The sequence below is a fragment of the Haliotis rubra genome, unplaced genomic scaffold (genome assembly GCF_003918875.1).
Source record: "Haliotis rubra isolate DU_JTF1 unplaced genomic scaffold, ASM391887v1 Scf226, whole genome shotgun sequence".
NCBI lineage: Eukaryota > Metazoa > Mollusca > Gastropoda > Lepetellida > Haliotidae > Haliotis > Haliotis rubra.
Genome location: NW_025766292.1, coordinates 208,573 through 236,365, shown reverse-complemented (window position 1 = coordinate 236,365; position 27,793 = coordinate 208,573). Strand labels below are relative to the sequence as shown.

The window sequence follows — 27,793 nt, the reverse complement described above, 5'->3', positions numbered from 1 at the left end:
TAAGCTGTCTCCAACCCTTGAAAACTTTAAGTGCCATCTCAAAACCTTTCTTTACAAAAAGTTCTATGGACTTCAATAATGCCTTATTGATTGTTAGCACTATGAGCATACCTGGTGTGGAGTTTGGCGCTATATAAATGGACACATTATTATTATTATTATTATTTCCCCCCTATTGGGGTCGGGGTTTCCTCTATCGGGTCCTCCGGCAACGAGGTTGTCTAGGCAGCATCCTATACTATTATGATTATTATTCCCCTCTTTAAATTGACAATGCTTCGCCATGATGATCGCCGCTGTCACCGGGGCTAAGAACATACCATATTTATGGTACAGCAGGCAGCTGACGGCGCTCAAAGCGTGTTGGATAAAGGGGTCCTTCTCGAGGTCCTCCCACAGGTAAAGCTGGCGTTCCGGGGGAATGGGGAGGACATACGACGCTATGCCAGTGTAGATCTGCACCATTGTCGAGCCTATAGTCTTCGTCATCTCTGCCCCGAGCCGGGACTCATATCTCGCGTACAGCTTATCGACCTCATCGGCGGGTAGTTTCTGGATTTTATCTGGAGCATAGTCCCCAAAGTATTGTTTGGCCTTGCCGCCGACCGCCAGCGCCATTAGTTTCTCTCGCTTGTCACCATCAGGTCGCTTATCGCCCTCCACCAACAGTTTTTCGAGCAGGTCGTCGCACTCCATCCTATAATATAACAAGCGATTTTTAACTCTAATGATATAATAACCGATACAGGCGAAACACAGCGAGATGAAGGTTAAATTGCACACGATGAGCACTTCACAAACCATATAGAATAGTAACTTTTAATTGCTAAGACATTGCTTAGCATTGCTTAGCATTTGCTTAGCATTTGCTTAGCATTGCTAAGCTAAACACCCTATAGTCCATGGGTTGGTCGGTCTTGAGCATGAGCTTAACATGCTTCGTCTCACCTAGCTGCCTCTTCACCCGTTCCCATTCTAGTTTGCTCATCACATCGTTCTCTCTCAAGCACTCCTCGAACGAATCCCTGTCCTTGCAGTGGAATAAGGCCACCCATCGCGTCTGCTCCCTGAGGTCTTTCAACACCGAGTTGAACTTCTGCGTTAGCACCCAGACGCTGTGCTTTGCGTGCCGGCCGGAGAAGGCCAGGTACGATAGCATGTCTCTCTTTTTTGTTATCTCCTTGTTAGTGCTGCAGTCGTCCAGGATAAACAGCATCGACTCCCCTTTAAATTTCCCGTGATAAGCCGTCAACTAGTCCCTCAGACGTGTTCCCGGGTCGACTCTATATACGTCCGGGTCCAGCATCACCCAAGGTCTTTCCGTGTACGTTCTATTCATTCCCTCCAGCATATCCAACACGAAAACGGTCTTCCCACAGCCTGTCTGCCCGCACACTATGGCGCAGTGCGGGTCGCGGGGTAGATCAATAGATGGCTTGCACGAATCTCCCATTCTCTATATTAAGTTGCGCGTCCATAATCACGTACAGATATAATTTCAACTTGCCCGCGGGTTGAGCCTTCTTGGTAATCTGGATGGTTATCCCCTCCCTGCCGATGTCGATGCGGCGACCGCTGCCGTGCAATTGATTGTCGTCCGTGGATCGCATGTCCAACCATAGCGCGTACTTGGTGGTCAGGTATTCACCAATCTGCACGGAGCTTAGGTCCAGGTCCTTGATGACGTGTTGGTGTCGGTAGTTTCGTTATCTCGTCCCACTGCTGGTGTGCCCTCATACCGGCGCTGAACAGCTGGTTGGGCACGCCCTCGATGGTCGCTTCCACCTTTTCAATTTCAGGGTTGAAAAACTATTCGCTGTCCCTTCGGAACGGCTCGTAATCCTCCACGGGGACGATCAGGATACCTTTCATCAATCGCGCCGGCACATTTAGGTTGATATTCCACAGCGTGTCGCTCTTATCCTGTATGATCACTCCATGCCGCAGTATGCGGTCGTACAGGATGGCCACCTTCCCCGAGTACTGTTTTCGAACCTGCCTGGCCAGCTCTGGGCTAGTGACCATGTCGAACTCCAGAGAGATGTTGTCGATGGCATAACTGGCCTCATCACCGCTCGGCGTACGCACGACTTTGCTGTAGTCGTTAAACATGAGCTCGTATTCAAGCCTATCACCCAACGCGGCCTGGTAAAACGGCGCGTGTCCCGTGAGCAACTCGAAGTTGAGCGGCATGCAGAACCGGCTCCCGTACGCTTGGGCGATGGCCTTTTCACCCGCTGAGATCTTGTCTAGCTGGTCTTGCTTGAAGCCGTAGCCCACGCACAACCGAAGTCGATTTGCTGATACCTTGGTACACGTCATTGACGCGTTCTCCCTCGCTTTTCCAGAGGTCACCGTAGCAGTAAAATATGTCGCTGTCATCGATGCTCAGCACCTCGTTGCCGCTGATCTTGATGGTGGTTTTCTTGATGATGGCTCGACCTTCGTTCCGCACGAGCTCGTGTTTGTCGTTGGCAGAGGTCAACGTGAGGTTGAACGTCAGTCGAACCGTGCCTGGTACGATGAGGTCATTCTCACCCAGGTTTGGGAATCTAACCAGCAGCGTTTGGTTCTGGTCTATCTTGCTGGGATTGTTGGTGATGGTCACCGACTGGCGCACGGCTCTGACGCCTAGAGGTTCTCTTGATCTTCAGAAAGGATCTAGTTTCCTACCGTACATTGTTATATACATAAAATATAAAAGTTTAATATAATTAATGGCTGAAGGCGGTCATGAGGACATCCCGATGGATGATATGGGTGCTGGTGCGTTCGATGATGGGGATTACGATGACACCTCATTCATGGGCGACACCGTTAGCAACGAACTTTTAAAATCGACCGTCAATGACTACTACGACGAGTTGAAGTCAGATAGAAACTACATCAATCCGTGGGGACGAGACTTTTCCAAGTTTACCATCGACAAGAAGGGCACGCTGCGATTGAAAGCTCATCCGGGGATCGATCTCATGAACAAACACACGAGAAAAACGCTTGCCTTGTCTACGCTAGGCCATCGCCCTGGTGGGAGGCAACTGATCCGTGTTGAACTAGGCTTCAGAGATTACGGTGGCGCACGGCCTAAGCTTTCCCTGAAGGTCGTCCAAGATCTGCAAAACATCAGGGCCGAACTCAGCGGTGAAGGTGATATGCCCCAACGTGCTAAAGAAACATCAGACAGTCTCGAAAAAATATTGGCCACATACAATGACAAACCCTTGCCGGGTTTCGAATTTCCTGTTCAGGAACTGCGAGGGCTAGACAGGGCATTGCGAACCGTTAGTGGAGAACTCGTGAACAATATGGGGAAACTAAACGAAATTGATGAGCACATCGCTCGCGAGAAAATAAAACTCAGTCAGGATGACGGGTCTCTGAAACCCATCATCGAAAAACGGTTGCGTGACTTACAAGACGAGAGGCGGACTCGATTGGAATCCACTTCCTCGAACCGGGACCAGCTTCGATCTCAGATCAACAGCGTGCGGGAAACCATCGATCTAGTCCTCAATGAGGACACAACGTTGGCTGACAGGATCCAAATTCTGTTCCGAGAGCAAGGGATCACCATCGCCAGCATTCTGACTGCATTGGGCTTCATCATATCAACCCTGGTCGTATCGCTGAGTGGGGGTCCACCAAGTGGTGGTACACCCACCCCACCAAGTGATGGTGACGTCAGAGACTGGGTAAAAAAACATCTGAAATCACTCGGCGAAGCCCTGGTTAAACTTGCTGGTAAGGCGCCGAAGCCCTGCCCGGCATCCTGGGTAGCATCGTCTCGTGGCTGCTCAGCACGCTGTCAAAAACAGTCACGTGGCTCGGTCAAAACCTGTGGGCAGCCATCATCGCCGTGGCTGGGCTGGTGTACGTCGCGGTTAAGGAATTTTTAACCAAATAAGACCGACCGCGATCCAGCCAACCACCAGCGCTGTTTTACGATCGATGTGGTCCTTGTTTTCAGCCACCTTCTGTGGTGGCAGGGGTTGTGGGGGTGCGGGTCGAACCCTGGACTTCCTGGACTATACCCGTTTCACCCGTGGGAGGTGGGACGAGACTCACGTTGATGCCTGCATTGACACGTTGATGCCTGCATTCTGGTCGGCCGTGGCTATGACTATTTCGTTGTTGTAGCCCACCACTTTTTTTACTCTCAGTTGCATATCGCTTGGAGCCATGTACAGTCCCACGTCGAACACGTAGTCGACTTTAGACCGGGCGTATTCCAATACGTTTTGTAGCATTTGATGGCACTCGGCAGGTCAACTGGGGCGGCGATGGCATCCTCGACGTTAGCAACAAACTGTTTCTGAGCATCGTAAGCAGTCCCCTAAACGAGGATGTTGGAACGCGTTTGTGCCTGCGCACCCAACAGCGCCCACACGTACGTTCGAATCGAGTCGTTCAAGTGTTCGGTGCCGGCACGAGTGAACCCTCTTGACGTGTCCAGCATGAACTTTTTCCAGTCATCCGCGGGCCCCTGCTCGAACCTCCAGACTCGGTAATCCTTGCTCTTGTCGAAAGCCATGTAACGGTCATCCCACTCGTTTGTTGTGATGTGATGATACGACTTGTACCCCCATTCTTTCATCTTTTCGCTGGCTTCCATGAGGGGCAGGTTGCGAACGATGGGGATACCCAACCCGTGATTCGGCCCCGGCAAACGCCAATCCGTCTTCGGGTCTAGTTCGAATTCATTGCAAACGCCGTCCGCCTGTCTATCGTACGGGTTGTTTACTGCGTCCCATGCTTTGACTTGTGGGATCGGAGCGCTGATCTCTTTGATCTCTATGTCCAGTTTAGGGTAAAACACTCCCGGTTTGTACATTTTTAAAGTATTATATAATGGGTATATATACTCTAACATGTACGTAACACTTCAAGGAATAACGAGCGGTGAGGCCATTCAGCTGATGCACGCGATCGATAACACGTCGGGTCAACTAGAAGTCGCACTCTGCGATATCACCTACCTGCCGCGATGGACCAACATCAACGTCAGCAACAATAAGCTGTTCGTCAGAGGAGCCCGTAACCAGATAATCGACGGCTACAACAGTGTGTGCTCGCTAAGTGATGAGGACTTCAAACCCTTTGGAGCCGAACTCAAGATGAACGACTCAAACGGCACAGTGGTGTTAACCAACAATGGAATACACCCCTTGAGGCTCGGACGACCATTGGCGAGGACATTCGGGATGTCGCCGGACGAGATAAAACCCACAACTACCCACAAGATGTTGAGAGCACAACCGTCGCCCGAAACAAGCCATATATGCTCGTCTTCACCGACGACGACAAGTGGGTGTCCCCAGGCTCCACACTCATCATAGAAGTCTTTGTCAAAGACACCACTGATGGGGAATGGGAGGTTGCACCCTATCGCCTTTTACCTGGGGTGACAATAGATTTGTTAGATTCATATCCATTTTTGGCCGCCCCTTGTCGTATCGTCATACAACTAAGCTCGGACGCCTCATTCTACTTTGGGGCGCTGCCCCCCTTAATAAGCCCCGAGATGGTTAGTATAAAACAAGTGTTGCCTATTGACCTTTCCCTTATTCAACTACCCTCTTGGGTAGGCCTTACAAGCTTCAAGTACATTGATCGACTATTAAATGAAGCCCAATTAAAATATATCTTGTAATATATATTTTACGCACAGGATGGGTTTGTACCCAGTCATAGAGGAAGTCGCGAAGACACTGGAAACCGTAAACGGGTTTCCGTTGAAACAGTTATGTGACGTAAAACGCCAACTAGAACAAGACCGCGACACACGGGCAGCATTGTACAAGAAGTACCATAGGGCTTTTAATGCTGTGGACGGGGCCGATACCACCCTCATGACAACCAGCATGGGACTAGGGGTGATAGGTGTCGGGTTGTTGACCACCATCGTGGCCGCACCCATAGTGCTAGGCATCGAAATAACAGCTGGGGTGTCAGGGTTGGCTGGATTGGTATTTTAAGTTTGTGTCACGCAGACTGCATCGTAAGGCATTGAAACACGACGAGATCAGGATCCTAGCCGATGCAAAGTTAAACACGGTAAGCGACCACATCTCCACCGCACTCACTGACAGTAAAGTCTCCAAGGAGTTTCGTTTGGTCCTCTCTGAACTCGACAAGTACCATAAGATGAAACAAGAAATCCAGTCCAAGTCTTGTAAGTCTGCTATCAGTGAAGACGAGAAAAAAAAGTACATAGAACAAGGGATACATTAAGCCCAGCAAGCCTTCATTACGAAAACCAAAGAAATCATAGGAGATTCACGTTAAACTGTTTTGCTGAGATCAACATCATGTAGGGCAGCCACAGGCCGCCGTCAGAGAGGAATCACGGCACAATGTTACCCCCCAAGCAAAATATTTAACACTTACCTTACCAAGTAATCCCAATAGTATCCTGTCAACTGTTTCCTGTCAACACGACATAGTGTCACATGATCAGGAAAGTGTTGGTTCGCGGTCATAGTGACCAGGAAGTTTACTGGGGGTTCAAACCTGGTATATACAATAGCGGAGAGAGCTAAGGGCCTGACAAAAGCTTTATTTCATAAATTAAGCTTTATAGAGGCTTTTGTTGGACTTGATCTCGTACCGCTATTGTGTATACTACTACCCCAGAGGTTGTTGTCCACACAGTTATATAGTATTACCCCAGAGGTTGTTGTCCACAAAGTCATATAGTATTACCCCAGAGGTTGTTGTCCACACGGTTACATAGTATTACCCCAGAGGTTGTTGTCCACAAAGTCATATAGTATTTCACCAAAGGTCGTTGTCCACAAAGTTATATAGTGTTGCACCAGAGGTTTTTGTCCACAAAGTTATATAGTATTACACCAGATTGTCTGTGTAGTGTTAAGTATTGGCTGTGTTTGTAGTGTGTGAAGTGTTGTCTGTGTAATGTTAAGAAATTGGCTTTGTTTGTAGTGTGTGAAGTGTTGTCTGTGTAGTGTTAAGTCTTGGCTTTGTTTGTAGTGTGTGAAGTGTTGTCTTTGTAGTGTTGAGTATTGGCTTTGTTTGTAGTGTGTGAAGTGTTGTCTGTGTAGTGTTAAGTCTTGGCTTTGTTTGTAGTGTGTGAAGTGTTGTCTGTGTAGTGTTAAGTACTGGCTTTGTTTGTAGTGTGTGAAGTGTTGTCTGTGTAGTGTTAAGTATTGGCTTTGTTTGTAGTGTGTGAAGTGTTGTCTGTGTAGTGTTAAGTATTGGCTGTGTTTGTAGTGTGTGAAGTGTTGTCTGTGTAGTGTTAAGTCTTGGCTTTGTTTGTAGTGTGTGAAGTGTTGTTTGTGTAGTGTTAAGTACTGGCTTTGTTTGTAGTGTGTGAAGTGTTGTCTGTGTAGTGTTAAGTATTGCCTTTGTTTGTGGTGTGTGAAGTGTTGTCTGTGTCGTGTTAAGTCTTGGCTTTGTAGTGTGTGAAGTGTTGTTTGTGTAGTGTTAAGTATTGGCTTTGTTTGTAGTGTGTGAAGTGTTGTCTGTGTAGTGTTAAGTCTTGGCTTTGTTTGTAGTGTGTGAAGTGTTGTCTGTGTAGTGTTAAGTATTGGCTTTGTTTGTAGTGTGTGAAGTGTTGTCTGTGTAGTGTTAAGTCTTGGCTTTGTTTGTAGTGTGTGAAGTGTTGTCTGTGTAGTGTTAAGTCTTGGCTTTGTTTGTAGTGTGTGAAGTGTTGTCTGTGTAGTGTTAAGTCTTGGCTTTGTAGTGTGTGAAGTGTTGTCTGTGTAGTGTTAAGTATTGGCTGTGTTTGTAGTGTGTGAAGTGTTGTCTGTGTAGTGTTAAGTCTTGGCTTTGTTTGTAGTGTGTGAAGTGTTGTCTGTGTAGTGTTAAGTCTTGGCTTTGTAGTGTGTGAAGTGTTGTTTGTGTAGTGTTAAGTATTGGCTTTGTTTGTAGTGTGTGAAGTGTTGTTTGTGTAGTGTTAAGTCTTGGCTTTGTAGTGTGTGAAGTGTTGTTTGTGTAGTGTTAAGTATTGGCTGTGTTTGTAGTGTGTGAAGTGTTGTCTGTGTAGTGTTAAGTCTTGGCTTTGTTTGTAGTGTGTGAAGTGTTGTCTGTGTAGTGTTAAGTATTGGCTTTGTTTGTAGTGTGTGAAGTGTTGTCTGTGTAGTGTTAAGTCTTGGCTTTGTAGTGTGTGAAGTGTTGTTTGTGTAGTGTTAAGTATTGGCTGTGTTTGTAGTGTGTGAAGTGTTGTCTGTGTAGTGTTAAGTCTTGGCTTTGTTTGTAGTGTGTGAAGTGTTGTCTGTGTAGTGTTAAGTATTGGCTTTGTTTGTAGTGTGTGAAGTGTTGTCTGTGTAGTGTTAAGTATTGGCTGTGTTTGTAGTGTGTGAAGTGTAGTCTGTATAGTGTTAAGTATTGCCTTTGTTTGTAGTGTCTGCGCCTCGAGCTGAAGGATGTTATCAACAAGGATACCCCCGAGTTGCTTTACTCGTTTATGCAGTTCCTCAAGAGCGAGGCAGCAGTCAATGTTCTACAGTTCTGTCTAGCCTGTGGTGAGTTGCTCTGCTATACTTTAATCTTTTGGTCTTATACAGCGTATAATGTCTTGTTTCAGGCTGACAGAAAGAATTCAGATTTTCGGTTTATTTGTTTTTTAATATTCATGTAAAAGGATTTTTCCTGATGGCTTTTGATTATTTGTGTACAAGGTACACATATAAAGGCAGATCACTGCTGTAGCTCCAAGGGAAGTATTGAACATGAACTGTTCATTTCTCCAAAAACTGATATTAACCATAAGTATAAGGCAGTGTCTCATATCATATCAGGCAATGAGAGAAATAGATTCTTTGTGTGTTTTTGGTTTCACTGTGGTAATAGAAATCTGATTAGTGAAAACATTTATCAATTGCTAGTTATATCATACCAATTATGTTTTGTGATAACACAACATTTGATACTTAATGAGCTGCTAAACATTTGTTTATAATGCCATTAATTTCTAAACCTTGTCCCAAATCTATTTTGCATGGCTTTGCATGAATGACATGGATGATTCAATAACAATTCTGTGAATTAACTATCAGTTGTAATTACATTCAAATAATTATCTAATTCTCCTCGGAAGAGAAAGACTGAATTTTGTGTTTGAGCAACCTACTATGGTTAAAATGGTTTTTTTGAAGTATGTTAAACTATGATGTTTTGGAATCACAAGATCAATTTAGGATTCTGAGAAGATGGATACATGAATACAAGTCATTAATGACTGCACTAATATCAGTGAATTGTGATCACTAGAGAACTCGTTCTAATATTGGGGTGAATTCATTGGTATGTATATGAGTTGTTTACTACCAGTATAACTGTACTGAATGAGTTGCCTACAGATGATTTCAATGAGCGTATCCTGAGTCCCAGCGTGTCTCAGAGTGAGTTTGTAGAGCTACACAACATGGCCAAGGACCTCTACAACAGCTACTGTGCTCCCACTGCCTTAGACAGGATCAAGTTTGATGAACAAATCGTCCAAGAACTTGAAGGAGGTAATGTTTTCATGAGGAACAATGATGTCATAAACTGGTCCAAACTTTAAGCTGTTGTCATACAGATCTGAGACTGATGTCATCAGAAAATCACATACAATTGTCAACAACAACAATGGAAAGCCAACTCCATGAATCAAAGTATTTCTATTCAAGATTTGTTTATTTTCAATTTTTCTGCAGTCATTAAAGGTCCTCCTGATGGGGTAATCAAACTGCGGACATCCACACCACTGTTCAAGTAAGTCCAGGGATGATCTCTATGTTGCCATCTACAACCTTGTATTCAAGCTTGGAACACTTACAGATGTGAAAGGTCCAATCTGTGTATTGGTGTCAGGAAAAATTACTGGTCTTGAATCATCAAAGCATGTTCACAAGAACTCAGGAAGAAATGTTGCTTGGTAAAAGTATATATATAATAGAGCTTTACTTACTTCTGTTACCCATGCCTTTAGTNTGACCTTCTTTCTTGACCTTTTAGTACAACATTACAGCTGACCTAGTCCCTCAACATTTGCTGACCTAGTCCCTCAACATTGTTTTGTGCAACACTACAGCTGACCTAGTCCCTCAACATTGCTTTTGTGCAACACTACAGCTGACCTAGTCCTCAACATTGCTTTTGTGCAACACTACAGCTGACCTAGTCCCTCAACATTGCTTTTGTGCAACATTACAGCTGACCTAGTCCCTCAACATTGCTTTTGTGCAACATAACAGCTGACCTAGTCCCTCAACATTGCTTTTGTGTGACCTAGTCCCTCAACATTGCTTTTTGACCTAGACCTAGTCCCTCAACATTGCTTTTGTGCAACATAACAGCTGACCTAGTCCCTCAACATTGCTTTTGTGCAATATAACAGCTGACCTAGTCCCTCAACATTGCTTTTTGTTTTGTAGTCCCTCAACATTGCTTTTGTGCAATATAACAGCTGACCTAGTCCCTCAACATTGCTTTTGTGCAACATAACAGCTGACCTAGTCCCTCAACATTGCTTTTGTGCAACATAACAGCTGACCTAGTCCCTCAACATTGCTTTTGTGCAACATAACAGTTGACCTAGTCCCTAAACATTGCTTTTGTGCAACATAACAGCTGACCTAGTCAACATTCTGTTGACCAAGTCCCCCATCCTTCCTTCTGTGTAACATTTTACGTTGCTGGGCAATATCTTGGCTTAGTGATGTCAGTAAGCAGTAAGATTTGCGACATCTGTTTCAGGGCATATGAGCATGCATACAATCTGCTGGAGAACAACTTCCTTCCCCTGTTCCACCAGAGTGATGACGTACGTCCTTTTTCAGACTAGCTATTCAGATTGCAAACATGTTACTTTCTGGTGATCACGCTATTACCTATGGCGTGAAACAGACCACACAGTTTTTTTCAGAGATGTTTTGATGAAAAGCAATGCTTGCCACACTTGTTTCATGATACTGCAAGACCTTATCTGTATGTGAATAAGCTTAAAGTTTAGAAGACCTTTAGTCTGTATTTATAGCAAGTACTATATTTAGTTTCTTTAGTCTGACCAGTTCAAGTGACAGCACGGAATTGTTTTGTCTGTGTTTGGTATTTTGATGACACTGTGGGACATGCTCATTGATTGGTTGACCGGAGAACCAGGTAGCCAATAACACCAAATATGTGAGCAGGCCTCACTGGTACTGGTAATGGAGGTATGGAAACTGATTCATCCACAGGTTTACATGATGTGTAATTCATGCATACTTGAATACTCCTGAAACATTAACAGTACACCTACTTTCCTCCATCATCTGACAGAAATACACTTGAGCAGTACCCAATGTTATAGCTTCAAAGGATGTTATTGCAGTGATCTGAAGATATGTTTTGTACAGGAAGTATACAAAATTTAGTTGCTATTTACCATACAGGCAGCAAGTAGGCATGAAGTTAATGTGATACCATTAGGAATTCATTTATCAAAATATATAAATCAAAATATACAAGGAACATGTTTTTTTGTAACCAGATTTTGTGTTGTTCACGGCAGAGTCTTGGCATAAGGAAAGAGCAATCAGAAGTCATTATCTGTATGTATTATGTGAACCCCTCTCCATACAGCTGAATTGCTGGCAATATAATAAAACCATATCTCAATCATTGACTCAACTATGGTTTGGCAACTGTGTAAGTGACAAGTGCAGACATTTTGCATTCATTATTCAGGGGAGGTAACTCATCCCTCTTTAACTGAACTGTTGGAAATTGCTTTCCCACTAAGTCTTAAGTTTATTCACCTCACTTAGACCCCACTCAGCGTTGATCCTAGTCACAGCTTGTTGTGACAAGATGGAAGTCTGATATGTATGTAAGGTATGTGCTTGTGTTGGCAGTATTACCAGATGGTGTGTGGAGGTCGGCCTGAAGTGCTCAGCCGGAATCAGTCAAGGTAAGCTTCTCCAGTGTCCTTCAAGTGGGAATAACACTCATATTTCATTAGCAGTTCTTGGAACTTACTCATTTGCATTTTTAATGTGAATAATATGAACTTTCCAGCTGACAATTCAGCACAGTTTATACAGTGCAATGTAAGATCTCACATGTCCCATTATTCTTTGTGAACAATGAACGCTCTGCACTGCATGAACTATCAAATTAACTTGTTTATATGATGATAATGATATGTATAATTGATTGTTTCTGAACTGACACATAGTTTATTTCTTTACATGGAGTAGTCTGACAAACTCAAGAAATAACAACAGCCATAGGTATGCTTGCTGTATATAGTTAGTGGTGTACTGTTTATCACACATATAGATATATGTGCGCACCATGGTTCTAGAATACATGTCCTCACTCACGTAGCTGTGTGTGCACTCTGAGGTTCCTGTCATCACTCATTTACTGTATATACACTACATGTCATCACTTAATCCACACACTGCACCAGGTTGGACAAGTACACACACCAGCACATGGGACACCTGTCCTGTCTCCCTGGGCCTCCCTGGGAGTGACCTCACACACGGCTTCATCTGGGACAAGTACAAGGGACACCTGTCTTGTCTCCCTGGGCCTCCCTGGGAGTGACCTCACACACTGCTTTATCTGGGACAAGTACATGGGACACCTGTCCTGTCTCCCTGGGAGTGACCTCACACACTGCTCTATCTGGAGACAAGTACACACACCAGCACATGGGACACCTGTCCTGTCTCCCTGGGAGTGACCTCACACACTGCTCCATCTTAGACAAGTACAAACACCAGTACATGGGACACCTGTCCTGTCTCCCTGGGAGTGACCTCACACACTGCTCCATCTTAGACAAGTACACACACCAGCATATGGGGAACCTGTCCCATATCCCTGGGAGTGACCTCACACACTGCTCCATCTTAGACAAGTACACACACCAGTACATGGGACACCTGTCCTGTCTCCCTGGGAGTGACCTCACACACTGCTCCATCTTAGACAAGTACACACACCAGTACATGGGACACCTGTCCTGTCTCCCTGGGAGTGACCTCACACACTGCTCCATCTTAGACAAGTACACACACCAGTACATGGGACACCTGTCCTGTCTCCCTGGGAGTGACCTCACACACTGCTCCATCTTGGACAAGTACACACACCAGTACATGGGACACCTGTCCTGTCTCCCTGGGAGTGACCTCACACACTGCTCTATCTTAGACAAGTACACACACCAGTACATGGGACACCTGTCCTGTCTCCCTGGGAGTGACCTCACACACTGCTCCATCTTAGACAAGTACACACACCAGCACATGGGACACCTGTCCTGTCTCCCTGGGAGTGACCTCACACACTGCTCCATCTTAGACAAGTACACACACCAGCACATGGGACACCTGTCCTGTCTCCCTGGGAGTGACCTCACACACTGCTCCATCTTGGGACAAGTACACACACCATCACATGGGACACCTGTCCTGTATCCCTGGGAGTGACCTCACACACTGCTCCATCTTAGACAAGTACACACACCAGTACATGGGACACCTGTCCTGTCTCCTGGGAGTGACCTCACACACTGCTCCATCTTAGACAAGTACACACACCAGCATATGGGACACCTGTCCTGTCTCCCTGGGAGTGACCTCACACACTGCTCCATCTTAGACAAGTACACACACCAGCACATGGGACACCTGTCCCATATCCCTGGGAGTGACCTCACACACTGCTCCATCTGGGACAAGTACACACACCATCACATGGGACACCTGTCCTGTCTCCCTGGGAGTGACCTCACACACTGCTCCATCTTGGACAAGTACACACACCAGTACATGGGACACCTGTCCTGTCTCCCTGGGAGTGACCTCACACACTGCTCCATCTTAGACAAGTACACACACCAGCACATGGGACACCTGTCCTGTCTCCCTGGGAGTGACCTCACACACTGCTCCATCTTAGACAAGTACACACACCAGTACATGGGACACCTGTCCTGTCTCCCTGGGAGTGACCTCACACACTGCTCCATCTTAGACAAGTACACACACCAGCATATGGGACACCTGTCCTGTCTCCCTGGGAGTGACCTCACACACTGCTCTATCTTAGACAAGTACACACACCAGTACATGGGACACCTGTCCTGTCTCCCTGGGAGTGACCTAACACACTGCTCCATCTTAGACAAGTACACACACCAGTACATGGGACACCTGTCCTGTCTCCCTGGGAGTGACCTCACACACTGCTCCATCTTAGACAAGTACACACACCAGCATATGGGACACCTGTCCTGTCTCCCTGGGAGTGACCTCACACACTGCTCCATCTTGGACAAGTACACACACCAGTACATGGGACACCTGTCCTGTCTCCCTGGGAGTGACCTCACACACTGCTCCATCTTAGACAAGTACACACACCAACATATGGGACACCTGTCCTGTCTCCCTGGGAATGACCTCACACACTGCTCCATCTTAGACAAGTACACACACCAACATATGGGACACCTGTCCTGTCTCCCTGGGAGTGACCTCACACACTGCTCCATCTTAGACAAGTACACACACCAGCATATGGGACACCTGTCCTGTCTCCCTGGGAGTGACCTCACACACACTGCTCCATCTTGGGACAAGTACACACACCAGTACATGGGACACCTGTCCTGTCTCCCTGGGAGTGACCTCACACACTGCTCCATCTTAGACAAGTACACACACCAGTACATGGGACACCTGTCCTGTCTCCCTGGGAGTGACCTCACACACTGCTCCATCTTAGACAAGTACACACACCAGCATATGGGACACCTGTCCTGTCTCCCTGGGAGTGACCTCACACACTGCTCCATCTTAGACAAGTACACACACCAGCATATGGGACACCTGTCCTGTCTCCCTGGGAGTGACCTCACACACTGCTCTATCTGGGACAAGTACACACACCAGCACATGGGACACCTGTCCTGTCTCCCTGGGAGTGACCTCACACACTGCTCCATCTTAGACAAGTACACACACCAGTACATGGGACACCTGTCCTGTCTCCCTGGGAGTGACCTCACACACTGCTCCATCTTAGACAAGTACACACACCAGTACATGGGACACCTGTCCTGTCTCCCTGGGAGTGACCTCACACACTGCTCCATCTTAGACAAGTACACACACCAGTACATGGGACACCTGTCCTGTCTCCCTGGGAGTGACCTCACACACTGCTCCATCTTAGACAAGTACACACACCAGTACATGGGACACCTGTCCTGTCTCCCTGGGAGTGACCTCACACACTGCTCCATCTTAGACAAGTACACACACCAGCATATGGGACACCTGTCCTGTCTCCCTGGGAGTGACCTCACACACTGCTCCATCTTAGACAAGTACACACACCAGCATATGGGACACCTGTCCTGTCTACCTGGGAGTGACCTCACACACTGCTCCTTCTTAGACAAGTACACACACCAACATATGGGACACCTGTCCTGTCTCCCTGGGAGTGACCTCACACACTGCTCCATCTTAGACAAGTACACACACCAGCATATGGGACACCTGTCCTGTCTCCCTGGGAGTGACCTCACACACTGCTCCATCTTAGACAAGTACACACACCAGTACATGGGACACCTGTCCTCTCTTCCTGGGAGTGACCTCACACACTGCTCCATCTTAGACAAGTACACACACCAGCACATGGGACACCTGTCCTGTCTCCATGGGGGTGACCTCACACACTGCTCCATCTTGGACAAGTACACACACCAGTACATGGGACACCTGTCCTGTCTCCCTGGGAGTGACCTCACACACTGCTCCATCTTAGACAAGTACACACACCAGTACATGGGACACCTGTCCTGTCTCCCCGGGAGTGACCTCACACACTGCTCCATCTTAGACAAGTACACACACCAGCATATGGGACACCTGTCCTGTCTCCCTGGGAGTGACCTCACACACTGCTCCATCTTAGACAAGTACACACACCAGCATATGGGACACCTGTCCTGTCTCCCTGGGAATGACCTCACACACTGCTCCTTCTTAGACAAGTACACACACCAACATATGGGACACCTGTCCTGTCTCCCTGGGAATGACCTCACACACTGCTCCATCTTAGACAAGTACACACACCAGTACATGGGACACCTGTCCTGTCTCCCTGGGAGTGACCTCACACACTGCTCCATCTTAGACAAGTACACACACCAACATATGGGACACCTGTCCTGTCTCCCTGGGAATGACCTCACACACTGCTTCCTTCTTAGACAAGTACACACACCAACATATGGGACACCTGTCCTGTCTCCCTGGGAGTGACCTCACACACTGCTCCATCTTAGACAAGTACACACACCAGTACATGGGACACCTGTCCTGTCTCCCTGTGACCTCACACACTGCTCCATCTTATAGACAAGTACACACACCAGTACATGGGACACCTGTCCTGTCTCCCCTGGGAGTGACCTCACACACTGCTCCATCTTAGACAGTACACACACACCAGCACATGGGACACCTGTCCTGTCTCCATGGGGGTGACCTCACACAGTGCTCCATCTTGGACAAGTACACACACCAGTACATGGGACACCTGTCCTGTCTCCCTGGGAGTGACCTCACACACTGCTCCATCTTAGACAAGTACACACACCAGCACATGGGACACCTGTCCTGTCTCCATGGGGGTGACCTCACACAGTGCTCCATCTTGGACAAGTACACACACCAGTACATGGGACACCTGTCCTGTCTCCCTGGGAGTGACCTCACACACTGCTCCATCTTAGACAAGTACACACACCAGTACATGGGACACCTGTCCTGTCTCCCTGGGAGTGACCTCACACACTGCTCCATCTTAGACAAGTACACACACCAGCACATGGGATACCTGTCCTGTCTCCCTGGGAGTGACCTCACACACTGCTCCATCTTAGACAAGTACACACTCCAGCATATGGGACACCTGTCCTGTCTCCCTGGGAATGACCTCACACACTGCTCCTTCTTAGACAAGTACACACACCAACATATGGGACACCTGTCCTGTCTCCCTGGGAATGACCTCACACACTGCTCCTTCTTAGACAAGTACACACACCAACATATGGGACACCTGTCCTGTCTCCCTGGGAGTGACCTCACACACTGCTCCATCTTAGACAAGTACACACACCAGTACATGGGACACCTGTCCTGTCTCCCTGGGAGTGACCTCACACACTGCTCCATCTTAGACAAGTACACACACCAGCATATGGGACACCTGTCCTGTCTCCCTGGGAGTGACCTCACACACTGCTCCATCTTAGACAAGTACACACACCAGTACATGGGACACCTGTCCTGTCTCCCTGGGAGTGACCTAACACACTGCTCCATCTTAGACAAGTACACACACCAGTACATGGGACACCTGTCCTGTCTCCCTGGGAGTGACCTCACACACTGCTCCATCTTAGACAAGTACACACACCAGCATATGGGACACCTGTCCTGTCTCCCTGGGAGTGACCTCACACAGTGCTCCATCTTAGACAAGTACACACACCAGTACATGGGACACCTGTCCTGTCTCCCTGGGAGTGACCTCACACACTGCTCCATCTTAGACAAGCACACACACACCAACATATGGGACACCTGTCCTGTCTCCCTGGGAATGACCTCACACACTGCTCCTTCTTAGACAAGTACACACACCAACATATGGGACACCTGTCCTGTCTCCCTGGGAGTGACCTCACACACTGCTCCATCTTAGACAAGTACACACACCAGTACATGGGACACCTGTCCTGTCTCCCTGGGAGTGACCTCACACACTGCTCCATCTTAGACAAGTACACACACCAGCATATGGGACACCTGTCCTGTCTCCCTGGGAGTGACCTCACACACTGCTCTATCTTAGACAAGTACACACACCAGTACATGGGACACCTGTCCTGTCTCCCTGGGAGTGACCTAACACACTGCTCCATCTTAGACAAGTACACACACCAGTACATGGGACACCTGTCCTGTCTCCCTGGGAGTGACCTCACACACTGCTCCATCTTGGACAAGTACACACACCAGCATATGGGACACCTGTCCTGTCTCCCTGGGAGTGACTCTCACACAGTGCTCCATCTTAGACAAGTACACACACCAGTACATGGGACACCTGTCCTGTCTCCCTGGGAGTGACCTCACACACTGCTCCATCTTAGACAAGTACACACACCAGCATATGGGACACCTGTCCTGTCTCCCTGGGAGTGACCTCACACAGTGCTCTATCTGGGTAAGTACACACACCAGCACATGGGACACCTGTCCCATATCCCTGGGAGTGACCTCACACACTGCTCCATCTTAGACAAGTACACACACCAGTACATGGGACACCTGTCCTGTCTCCCTGGGAGTGACCTCACACACTGCTCCATCTTAGACAAGTACACACACCAGCATATGGGACACCTGTCCTGTCTCCCTGGGAGTGACTCCTCACACACTGCTCTATCTTAGACAAGTACACACACCAGTACATGGGACACCTGTCCTGTCTCCCTGGGAGTGACCTCACACACTGCTCCATCTTAGACAAGTACACACACCAGCATATGGGACACCTGTCCTGTCTCCCTGGGAATGACCTCACACACTGCTCCTTCTTAGACAAGTACACACACCAACATATGGGACACCTGTCCTGTCTCCCTGGGAGTGACCTCACACACTGCTCCATCTTAGACAAGTACACACACCAGTACATGGGACACCTGTCCTGTCTCCCTGGGAGTGACCTCACACACTGCTCCATCTTAGACAAGTACACACACACCAGCATATGGGACACCTGTCCTGTCTCCCTGGGAGTGACCTCACACACTGCTCCATCTTAGACAAGTACACACACCAGTACATGGGACACCTGTCCTGTCTCCCTGGGAGTGACCTCACACACTGCTCCATCTTAGACAAGTACACACACCAGCATATGGGACACCTGTCCTGTCTCCCTGGGAGGTGACCTCACACACTGCTCCATCTTAGACAAGTACACACACCAGCATATGGGACACCTGTCCTGTCTCCCTGGGAGTGACCTCACACACTGCTCCATCTTAGACAAGTACACACACCAGTACATGGGACACCTGTCCTGTCTCCCTGGGAGTGACCTCACACACTGCTCCATCTTAGACAAGTACACACACCAACATATGGGACACCTGTCCTGTCTCCCTGGGAGTGACCTCACACACTGCTCCATCTTAGACAAGTACACACACCAACATATGGGACACCTGTCCTGTCTCCCTGGGAGTGACCTCACACACTGCTCCATCTTAGACAAGTACACACACCAGTACATGGGACACCTGTCCTGTCTCCCTGGGAGTGACCTCACACACTGCTCCATCTTAGACAAGTACACACACCAGCATATGGGACACCTGTCCTGTCTCCCTGGGAGTGACCTCACACACTGCTCCATCTTAGACAAGTACACACACCAGTACATGGGACACCTGTCCTGTCTCCCTGGGAGTGACCTAACACACTGCTCCATCTTAGACAAGTACACACACCAGTACATGGGACACCTGTCCTGTCTCCCTGGGAGTGACCTCACACACTGCTCCATCTTTAGACAAGTACACACACCAGCATATGGGACACCTGTCCTGTCTCCCTGGGAGTGACCTCACACACTGCTCCATCTTGGACAAGTACACACACCAGTACATGGGACACCTGTCCTGTCTCCCTGGGAGTGACCTCACACACTGCTCCATCTTAGACAAGTACACACACCAGCATATGGGACACCTGTCCTGTCTCCCTGGGAGTGACCTCACACACTGCTCCATCTTAGACAAGTACACACACCAGCACATGGGACACCTGTCCTGTCTCCCTGGGAGTGACCTCACACACTGCTCCATCTTAGACAAGTACACACACACCAGTACATGGGACACCTGTCCTGTCTCCCTGGGAGTGACCTCACACACTGCTCCATCTTTAGACAAGTACACACACCAGCATATGCACATGGGACACCTGTCCTGTCTCCCTGGGAGTGACCTCACACACTGCTCCATCTTAGACAAGTACACACACCAGTACATGGGACACCTGTCCTGTCTCCCTGGGAGTGACCTCACACACTGCTCCATCTTAGACAAGTACACACACCAACATATGGGACACCTGTCCTGTCTCCCTGGGAATGACCTCACACACTGCTCCTTCTTAGACAAGTACACACACCAACATATGGGACACCTGTCCTGTCTCCCTGGGAGTGACCTCACACACTGCTCCATCTTAGACAAAGTACACACACCAGTACATGGGACACCTGTCCTGTCTCCTGGGAGTGACCTCACACACTGCTCCATCTTAGACAAGTACACACACCAGTACATGGGACACCTGTCCTGTCTCCTGGGAGTGACCTCACACACTGCTCCATCTTGGACAAGTACACACACCAGTACATGGGACACCTGTCCTGTCTCCCTGGGAGTGACCTCACACACTGCTCTATCTGGGACAAGTACACACACCAGTACATGGGACACCTGTCCTGTCTCCCTGGGAGTGACCTCACACACTGCTCCATCTTAGACAAGTACACACACCAGCACATGGGACACCTGTCCTGTCTCCCTGGGAGTGACCTCACACACTGCTCTATCTTAGACAAGTACACACACCAGTACATGGGAAACCTGTCCTGTCTCCCTGGGAGTGACCTCACACACTGCTCCATCTTAGACAAGTACACACACCAGTACATGGGACACCTGTCCTGTCTCCCTGGGAGTGACCTCACACACTGCTCCATCTTAGACAAGTACACACACCAGCATATGGGACACCTGTCCTGTCTCCCTGGGAGTGACCTCACACACTGCTCTATCTTAGACAAGTACACACACCAGCACATGGGACACCTGTCCCATATCCCTGGGAGTGACCTCACACACTGCTCCATCTGGGACAAGTACACACACCATCACATGGGACACCTGTCCCATATCCCTGGGAGTGACCTCACACACTGCTCCATCTTGGACAAGTACACACACCAGTACATGGGACACCTGTCCTGTCTCCCTGGGAGTGACCTCACACACTGCTCCATCTTAGACAAGTACACACACCAGCATATGGGACACCTGTCCTGTCTCCCTGGGAGTGACCTCACACACTGCTCCATCTTAGACAAGTACACACACCAGCACATGGGACACCTGTCCTGTCTCCCTGGGAGTGACCTCACACACTGCTCCATCTGGGACAAGTACACACACCATCACATGGGACACCTGTCCCTGTCTCCCTGGGAGTGACCTCACACACTGCTCCATCTTAGACAAGTACACACACCAGTACATGGGACACCTGTCCTGTCTCCCTGGGAGTGACCTCACACACTGCTCCATCTTGGACAAGTACACACACCAGTACATGGGACACCTGTCCTGTCTCCCTGGGAGTGACCTCACACACTGCTCTATCTGGGACAAGTACACACACCAGTACATGGGACACCTGTCCTGTCTCCCTGGGAGTGACCTCACACACTGCTCCATCTTAGACAAGTACACACACCACACATGGGACACCTGTCCTGTCTCCTGGGAGTGACCTCACACACTGCTCCATCTTAGACAAGTACACACACCAGTACATGGGACACCTGTCCTGTCTCCCTGGGAGTGACCTCACACACTGCTCCATCTTAGACAAGTACACACACCAGTACATGGGACACCTGTCCTGTCTCCCTGGGAGTGACCTCACACACTGCTCCATCTTAGACAAGTACACACACCAGCATATGGGACACCTGTCCTGTCTCCCTGGGAGTGACCTCACACACACTGCTCCATCTTAGACAATTACACACACCAGCACATGGGACACCTGTCCTGTCTCCCTGGGAGTGACCTCACACACTGCTCCATCTGGGACAAGTACACACACCATCACATGGGACACCTGTCCTGTCTCCCTGGGAGTGACCTCACACACTGCTCCATCTTAGACAAGTACACACACCAGTACATGGGACACCTGTCCTGTCTCCCCTGGGAGTGACCTCACACACTGCTCCATCTTAGACAAGTACACACACCAGCATATGGGACACCTGTCCTGTCTCCCTGGGGTGACCTCACACACTGCTCCATCTTAGACAAGTACACACACCAGCATATGGGACACCTGTCCTGTCTCCCTGGGAGTGACCTCACACACTGCTCCATCTGGGACAAGTACACACACCATCACATGGGACACCTGTCCTGTCTCCCTGGGAGTGACCTCACACACTGCTCCATCTTGGACAAGTACACACACCAGTACATGGGACACCTGTCCTGTCTCCTGGGAGTGACCTCACACACTGCTCCATCTTAGACAAGTACACACACCAGCACATGGGACACCTGTCCTGTCTCCCTGGGAGTGACCTCACACACTGCTCCATCTTAGACAAGTACACACACACCAGTACATGGGACACCTGTCCTGTCTCCCTGGGAGTGACCTCACACACTGCTCCATCTTAGACAAGTACACACACCAGTACATGGGACACCTGTCCTGTCTCCCTGGGAGTGACCTCACACACTGCTCCATCTTAGACAAGTACACACACCAGTACATGGGACACCTGTCCTGTCTCCCTGGGAGTGACCTCACACACTGCTCCATCTTAGACAAGTACACACACCAGTACATGGGACACCTGTCCTGTCTCCCTGGGAGTGACCTCACACACTGCTCCATCTTAGACAAGTACACACACCAACATATGGGACACCTGTCCTGTCTCCCTGGGAGTGACCTCACACACTGCTCCATCTTAGACAAGTACACACACCAGTACATGGGACACCTGTCCTGTCTCCCTGGGAGTGACCTCACACACTGCTCCATCTTAGACAAGTACACACACCAGCATATGGGACACCTGTCCTGTCTCCCCTGGGAGTGACCTCACACACTGCTCCATCTTAGACAAGTACACACACACCAGCACATGGGACACCTGTCCTGTCTCCCTGGGAGTGACCTCACACACTGCTCCATCTTAGACAAGTACACACACCATCACATGGGACACCTGTCCTGTCTCCCTGGGAGTGACCTCACACTGCTCCATCTTAGACAAGTACACACACCAGTACATGGGACACCTGTCCTGTCTCCCTGGGAGTGACCTCACACACTGCTCCATCTTAGACAAGTACACACCAGCATATGGGACACCTGTCCTGTCTCCCTGGGAGTGACCTCACACACTGCTCCATCTTAGACAAGTACACACACCAGCACATGGGACACCTGTCCTGTCTCCCTGGGAGTGACCTCACACACTGCTCCATCTTAGACAAGTACACACACCATCACATGGGACACCTGTCCTGTCTCCCTGGGAGTGACCTCACACACTGCTCCATCTTTAGACAAGTACACACACCAGTACATGGGACACCTGTCCTGTCTCCCTGGGGTGACCTCACACACTGCTCCATCTTAGACAAGTACACACACCAGCACATGGGACACCTGTCCTGTCTCCCTGGGAGTGACCTCACACACTGCTCCATCTTAGACAAGTACACACACCAGTACATGGGACACCTGTCCTGTCTCCCTGGGAGTGACCTCACACACTGCTCCATCTTAGACAAGTACACACACCAGCATATGGGACACCTGTCCTGTCTCCCTGGGAGTGACCTCACACACTGCTCCATCTTAGACAAGTACACACACCAGTACATGGGACACCTGTCCTGTCTCCCTGGGAGTGACCTCACACACTGCTCCATCTTAGACAAGTACACACACCAGTACATGGGACACCTGTCCTGTCTCCCTGGGAGTGACCTCACACACTGCTCCATCTTAGACAAGTACACACACCAGCATATGGGACACCTGTCCTGTCTCCCTGGGAGTGACCTCACACACTGCTCCATCTTGGACAAGTACACACACCAGTACATGGGACACCTGTCCTGTCTCCCTGGGAGTGACCTCACACACTGCTCCATCTTAGACAAGTACACACACCAACATATGGGACACCTGTCCTGTCTCCCTGGGAATGACCTCACACACTGCTCCTTCTTAGACAAGTACACACACCAACATATGGGACACCTGTCCTGTCTCCCTGGGAGTGACCTCACACACTGCTCCATCTTAGACAAGTACACACACCAGCACATGGGACACCTGTCCTGTCTCCCTGGGAGTGACCTCACACACTGCTCCATCTTAGACAAGTACACACACAGCATATGGGACACCTGTCCTGTCTCCCTGGGAGTGACCTCACACACTGCTGCTCATCTTAGACAAGTACACACACCAGCACATGGGACACCTGTCCTGTCTCCCTGGGAGTGACCTCACACACTGCTCCATCTTAGACAAGTACACACACCAGTACATGGGACACCTGTCCTGTCTCCCTGGGAGTGACCTCACACACTGCTCCATCTTAGACAAGTACACACACCAGTACATGGGACACCTGTCCTGTCTCCCTGGGAGTGACCTCACACACTGCTCCATCTTAGACAAGTACACACACCAGTACATGGGACACCTGTCCTGTCTCCCTGGGAGTGACCTCACACACTGCTCCATCTTAGACAAGTACACACACCAGTACATGGGACACCTGTCCTGTCTCCCTGGGAGTGACCTCACACACTGCTCCATCTTAGACAAGTACACACACCAGCATATGGGACACCTGTCCTGTCTCCCTGGGAGTGACCTCACACACTGCTCCATCTTAGACAAGTACACACACCAGCATATGGGACACCTGTCCTGTCTCCCTGGGAGTGACCTCACACACTGCTCCATCTTAGACAAGTACACACACCAGTACATGGGACACCTGTCCTGTCTCCCTGGGAGTGACCTCACACACTGCTCCATCTTGGACAAGTACACACACCAGTACATGGGACACCTGTCCTGTCTCCCTGGGAGTGACCTCACACACTGCTCCATCTTAGACAAGTACACACACACCAGTACATGGGACACCTGTCCTGTCTCCCTGGGAGTGACCTCACACACTGCTCCATCTTAGACAAGTACACACACCAACATATGGGACACCTGTCCTGTCTCCCTGGGAGTGACCTCACACACTGCTCCATCTTAGACAAGTACACACACCAACATATGGGACACCTGTCCTGTCTCCCTGGGAATGACCTCACACACTGCTCCTTCTTAGACAAGTACACACACCAACATATGGGACACCTGTCCTGTCTCCCTGGGAGTGACCTCACACACTGCTCCATCTTAGACAAGTACACACACCAGTACATGGGACACCTGTCCTGTCTCCCTGGGAGTGACCTCACACACTGCTCCATCTTAGACAAGTACACACACCAGTACATGGGACACCTGTCCTGTCTCCCTGGGAGTGACCTCACACACTGCTCCATCTTAGACAAGTACACACACCAGCATATGGGACACCTGTCCTGTCTCCCTGGGAGTGACCTCACACACTGCTCCATCTTGGACAAGTACACACACCAGTACATGGGACACCTGTCCTGTCTCCCTGGGAGTGACCTCACACACTGCTCCATCTTAGACAAGTACACACACCAGTACATGGGACACCTGTCCTGTCTCCCTGGGAGTGACCTCACACACTGCTCCATCTTAGACAAGTACACACACCAGCACATGGGACACCTGTCCTGTCTCCCTGGGGGTGACCTCACACACTGCTCCATCTTGGACAAGTACACACACCAGTACATGGGACACCTGTCCTGTCTCCCTGGGAGTGACCTCACACACTGCTCCATCTTAGACAAGTACACACACCAGTACATGGGACACCTGTCCTGTCTCCCTGGGAGTGACCTCACACACTGCTCCATCTTAGACAAGTACACACACCAGCACATGGGATACCTGTCCTGTCTCCTGGGAGTGACCTCACACACTGCTCCATCTTAGACAAGTACACACACCAGCATATGGGACACCTGTCCTGTCTCCCTGGGAATGACTCTCACACTGCTCCTTCTTAGACAAGTACACACACCAACATATGGGACACCTGTCCTGTCTCCCTGGGAATGACCTCACACACTGCTCTATCTTAGACAAGTACACACACCCAGTACATGGGACACCTGTCCTGTCTCCCTGGGAGTGACCTAACACACTGCTCCATCTTAGACAAGTACACACACCAGTACATGGGACACCTGTCCTGTCTCCCTGGGAGTGACCTCACACACTGCTCCATCTTAGACAAGTACACACACCAGCATATGGGACACCTGTCCTGTCTCCCTGGGAGTGACCTCACACAGTGCTCCATCTTTAGACAAGTACACACACCAGTACATGGGACACCTGTCCTGTCTCCCTGGGAGTGACCTCACACACTGCTCCATCTTAGACAAGTACACACACCAACATATGGGACACCTGTCCTGTCTCCCTGGGAATGACCTCACACACTGCTCCTTCTTAGACAAGTACACACACCAACATATGGGACACCTGTCCTGTCTCCTGGGAGTGACCTCACACACTGCTCCATCTTAGACAAGTACACACACCAGTACATGGGACACCTGTCCTGTCTCCCTGGGAGTGACCTCACACACTGCTCCATCTTAGACAAGTACACACACCAGCATATGGGACACCTGTCCTGTCTCCCTGGGAGTGACCTCACACACTGCTCCATCTTAGACAAGTACACACACCAACATATGGGACACCTGTCCTGTCTCCCTGGGAATGACCTCACACACTGCTCCATCTTAGACAAGTACACACACCAACATATGGGACACCTGTCCTGTCTCCCTGGGAGTGACCTCACACACTGCTCCATCTTAGACAAGTACACACACCAGTACATGGGACACCTGTCCTGTCTCCCTGGGAGTGACCTCACACACTGCTCCATCTTAGACAAGTACACACACCAGTACATGGGACACCTGTCCTGTCTCCCTGGGAGTGACCTCACACACTGCTCCATCTTAGACAAGTACACACACCAGCATATGGGACACCTGTCCTGTCTCCCTGGGAGTGACCTCACACACTGCTCCATCTTAGAAAAGTACACACACCAGCATATGGGACACCTGTCCTGTCTCCCTGGGAGTGACCTCACACACTGCTCTATCTTAGACAAGTACACACACCAGCATATGGGACACCTGTCCTGTCTCCCTGGGAGTGACCTCACACACTGCTCCATCTTAGACAAGTACACACACCAGTACATGGGACACCTGTCCTGTCTCCCTGGGAGTGACCTCACACACTGCTCCATCTTAGACAAGTACACACACCAGCACATGGGACACCTGTCCTGTCTCCTGGGGTGACCTCACACAGTGCTCCATCTTGGACAAGTACACACACCAGTACATGGGACACCTGTCCTGTCTCCCTGGGAGTGACCTCACACACTGCTCCATCTTAGACAAGTACACACACCAGTACATGGGACACCTGTCCTGTCTCCCTGGGAGTGACCTCACACACTGCTCCATCTTAGACAAGTACACACACCAGCATATGGGATACCTGTCCTGTCTCCCTGGGAGTGACCTCACACACTGCTCCATCTTAGACAAGTACACACACCAGCATATGGGACACCTGTCCTGTCTCCCTGGGAATGACCTCACACACTGCTCCATCTTAGACAAGTACACACACCAACATATGGGACACCTGTCCTGTCTCCCTGGGAATGACCTCACACACTGCTCCAT

General features: G+C 49.4%; 1 protein-coding gene across 1 annotated transcript in view; it reads left to right on the top strand.

The window, feature by feature from the left end:
* The window catches only part of LOC124277705 (sorting nexin-14-like), a 121,307-nt gene that overhangs the window by 47,536 nt on the left and 45,978 nt on the right, over positions 1 to 27,793 (top strand). Inside the window, exons 12-16 of the mRNA XM_046713433.1 lie at positions 8,363 to 8,483; positions 9,321 to 9,476; positions 9,660 to 9,717; positions 10,702 to 10,768; positions 11,841 to 11,896. Of these exons, the coding sequence (XP_046569389.1) occupies positions 8,363 to 8,483; positions 9,321 to 9,476; positions 9,660 to 9,717; positions 10,702 to 10,768; positions 11,841 to 11,896 (458 nt within the window). The remainder of the gene's footprint in view (positions 1 to 8,362; positions 8,484 to 9,320; positions 9,477 to 9,659; positions 9,718 to 10,701; positions 10,769 to 11,840; positions 11,897 to 27,793) is intronic.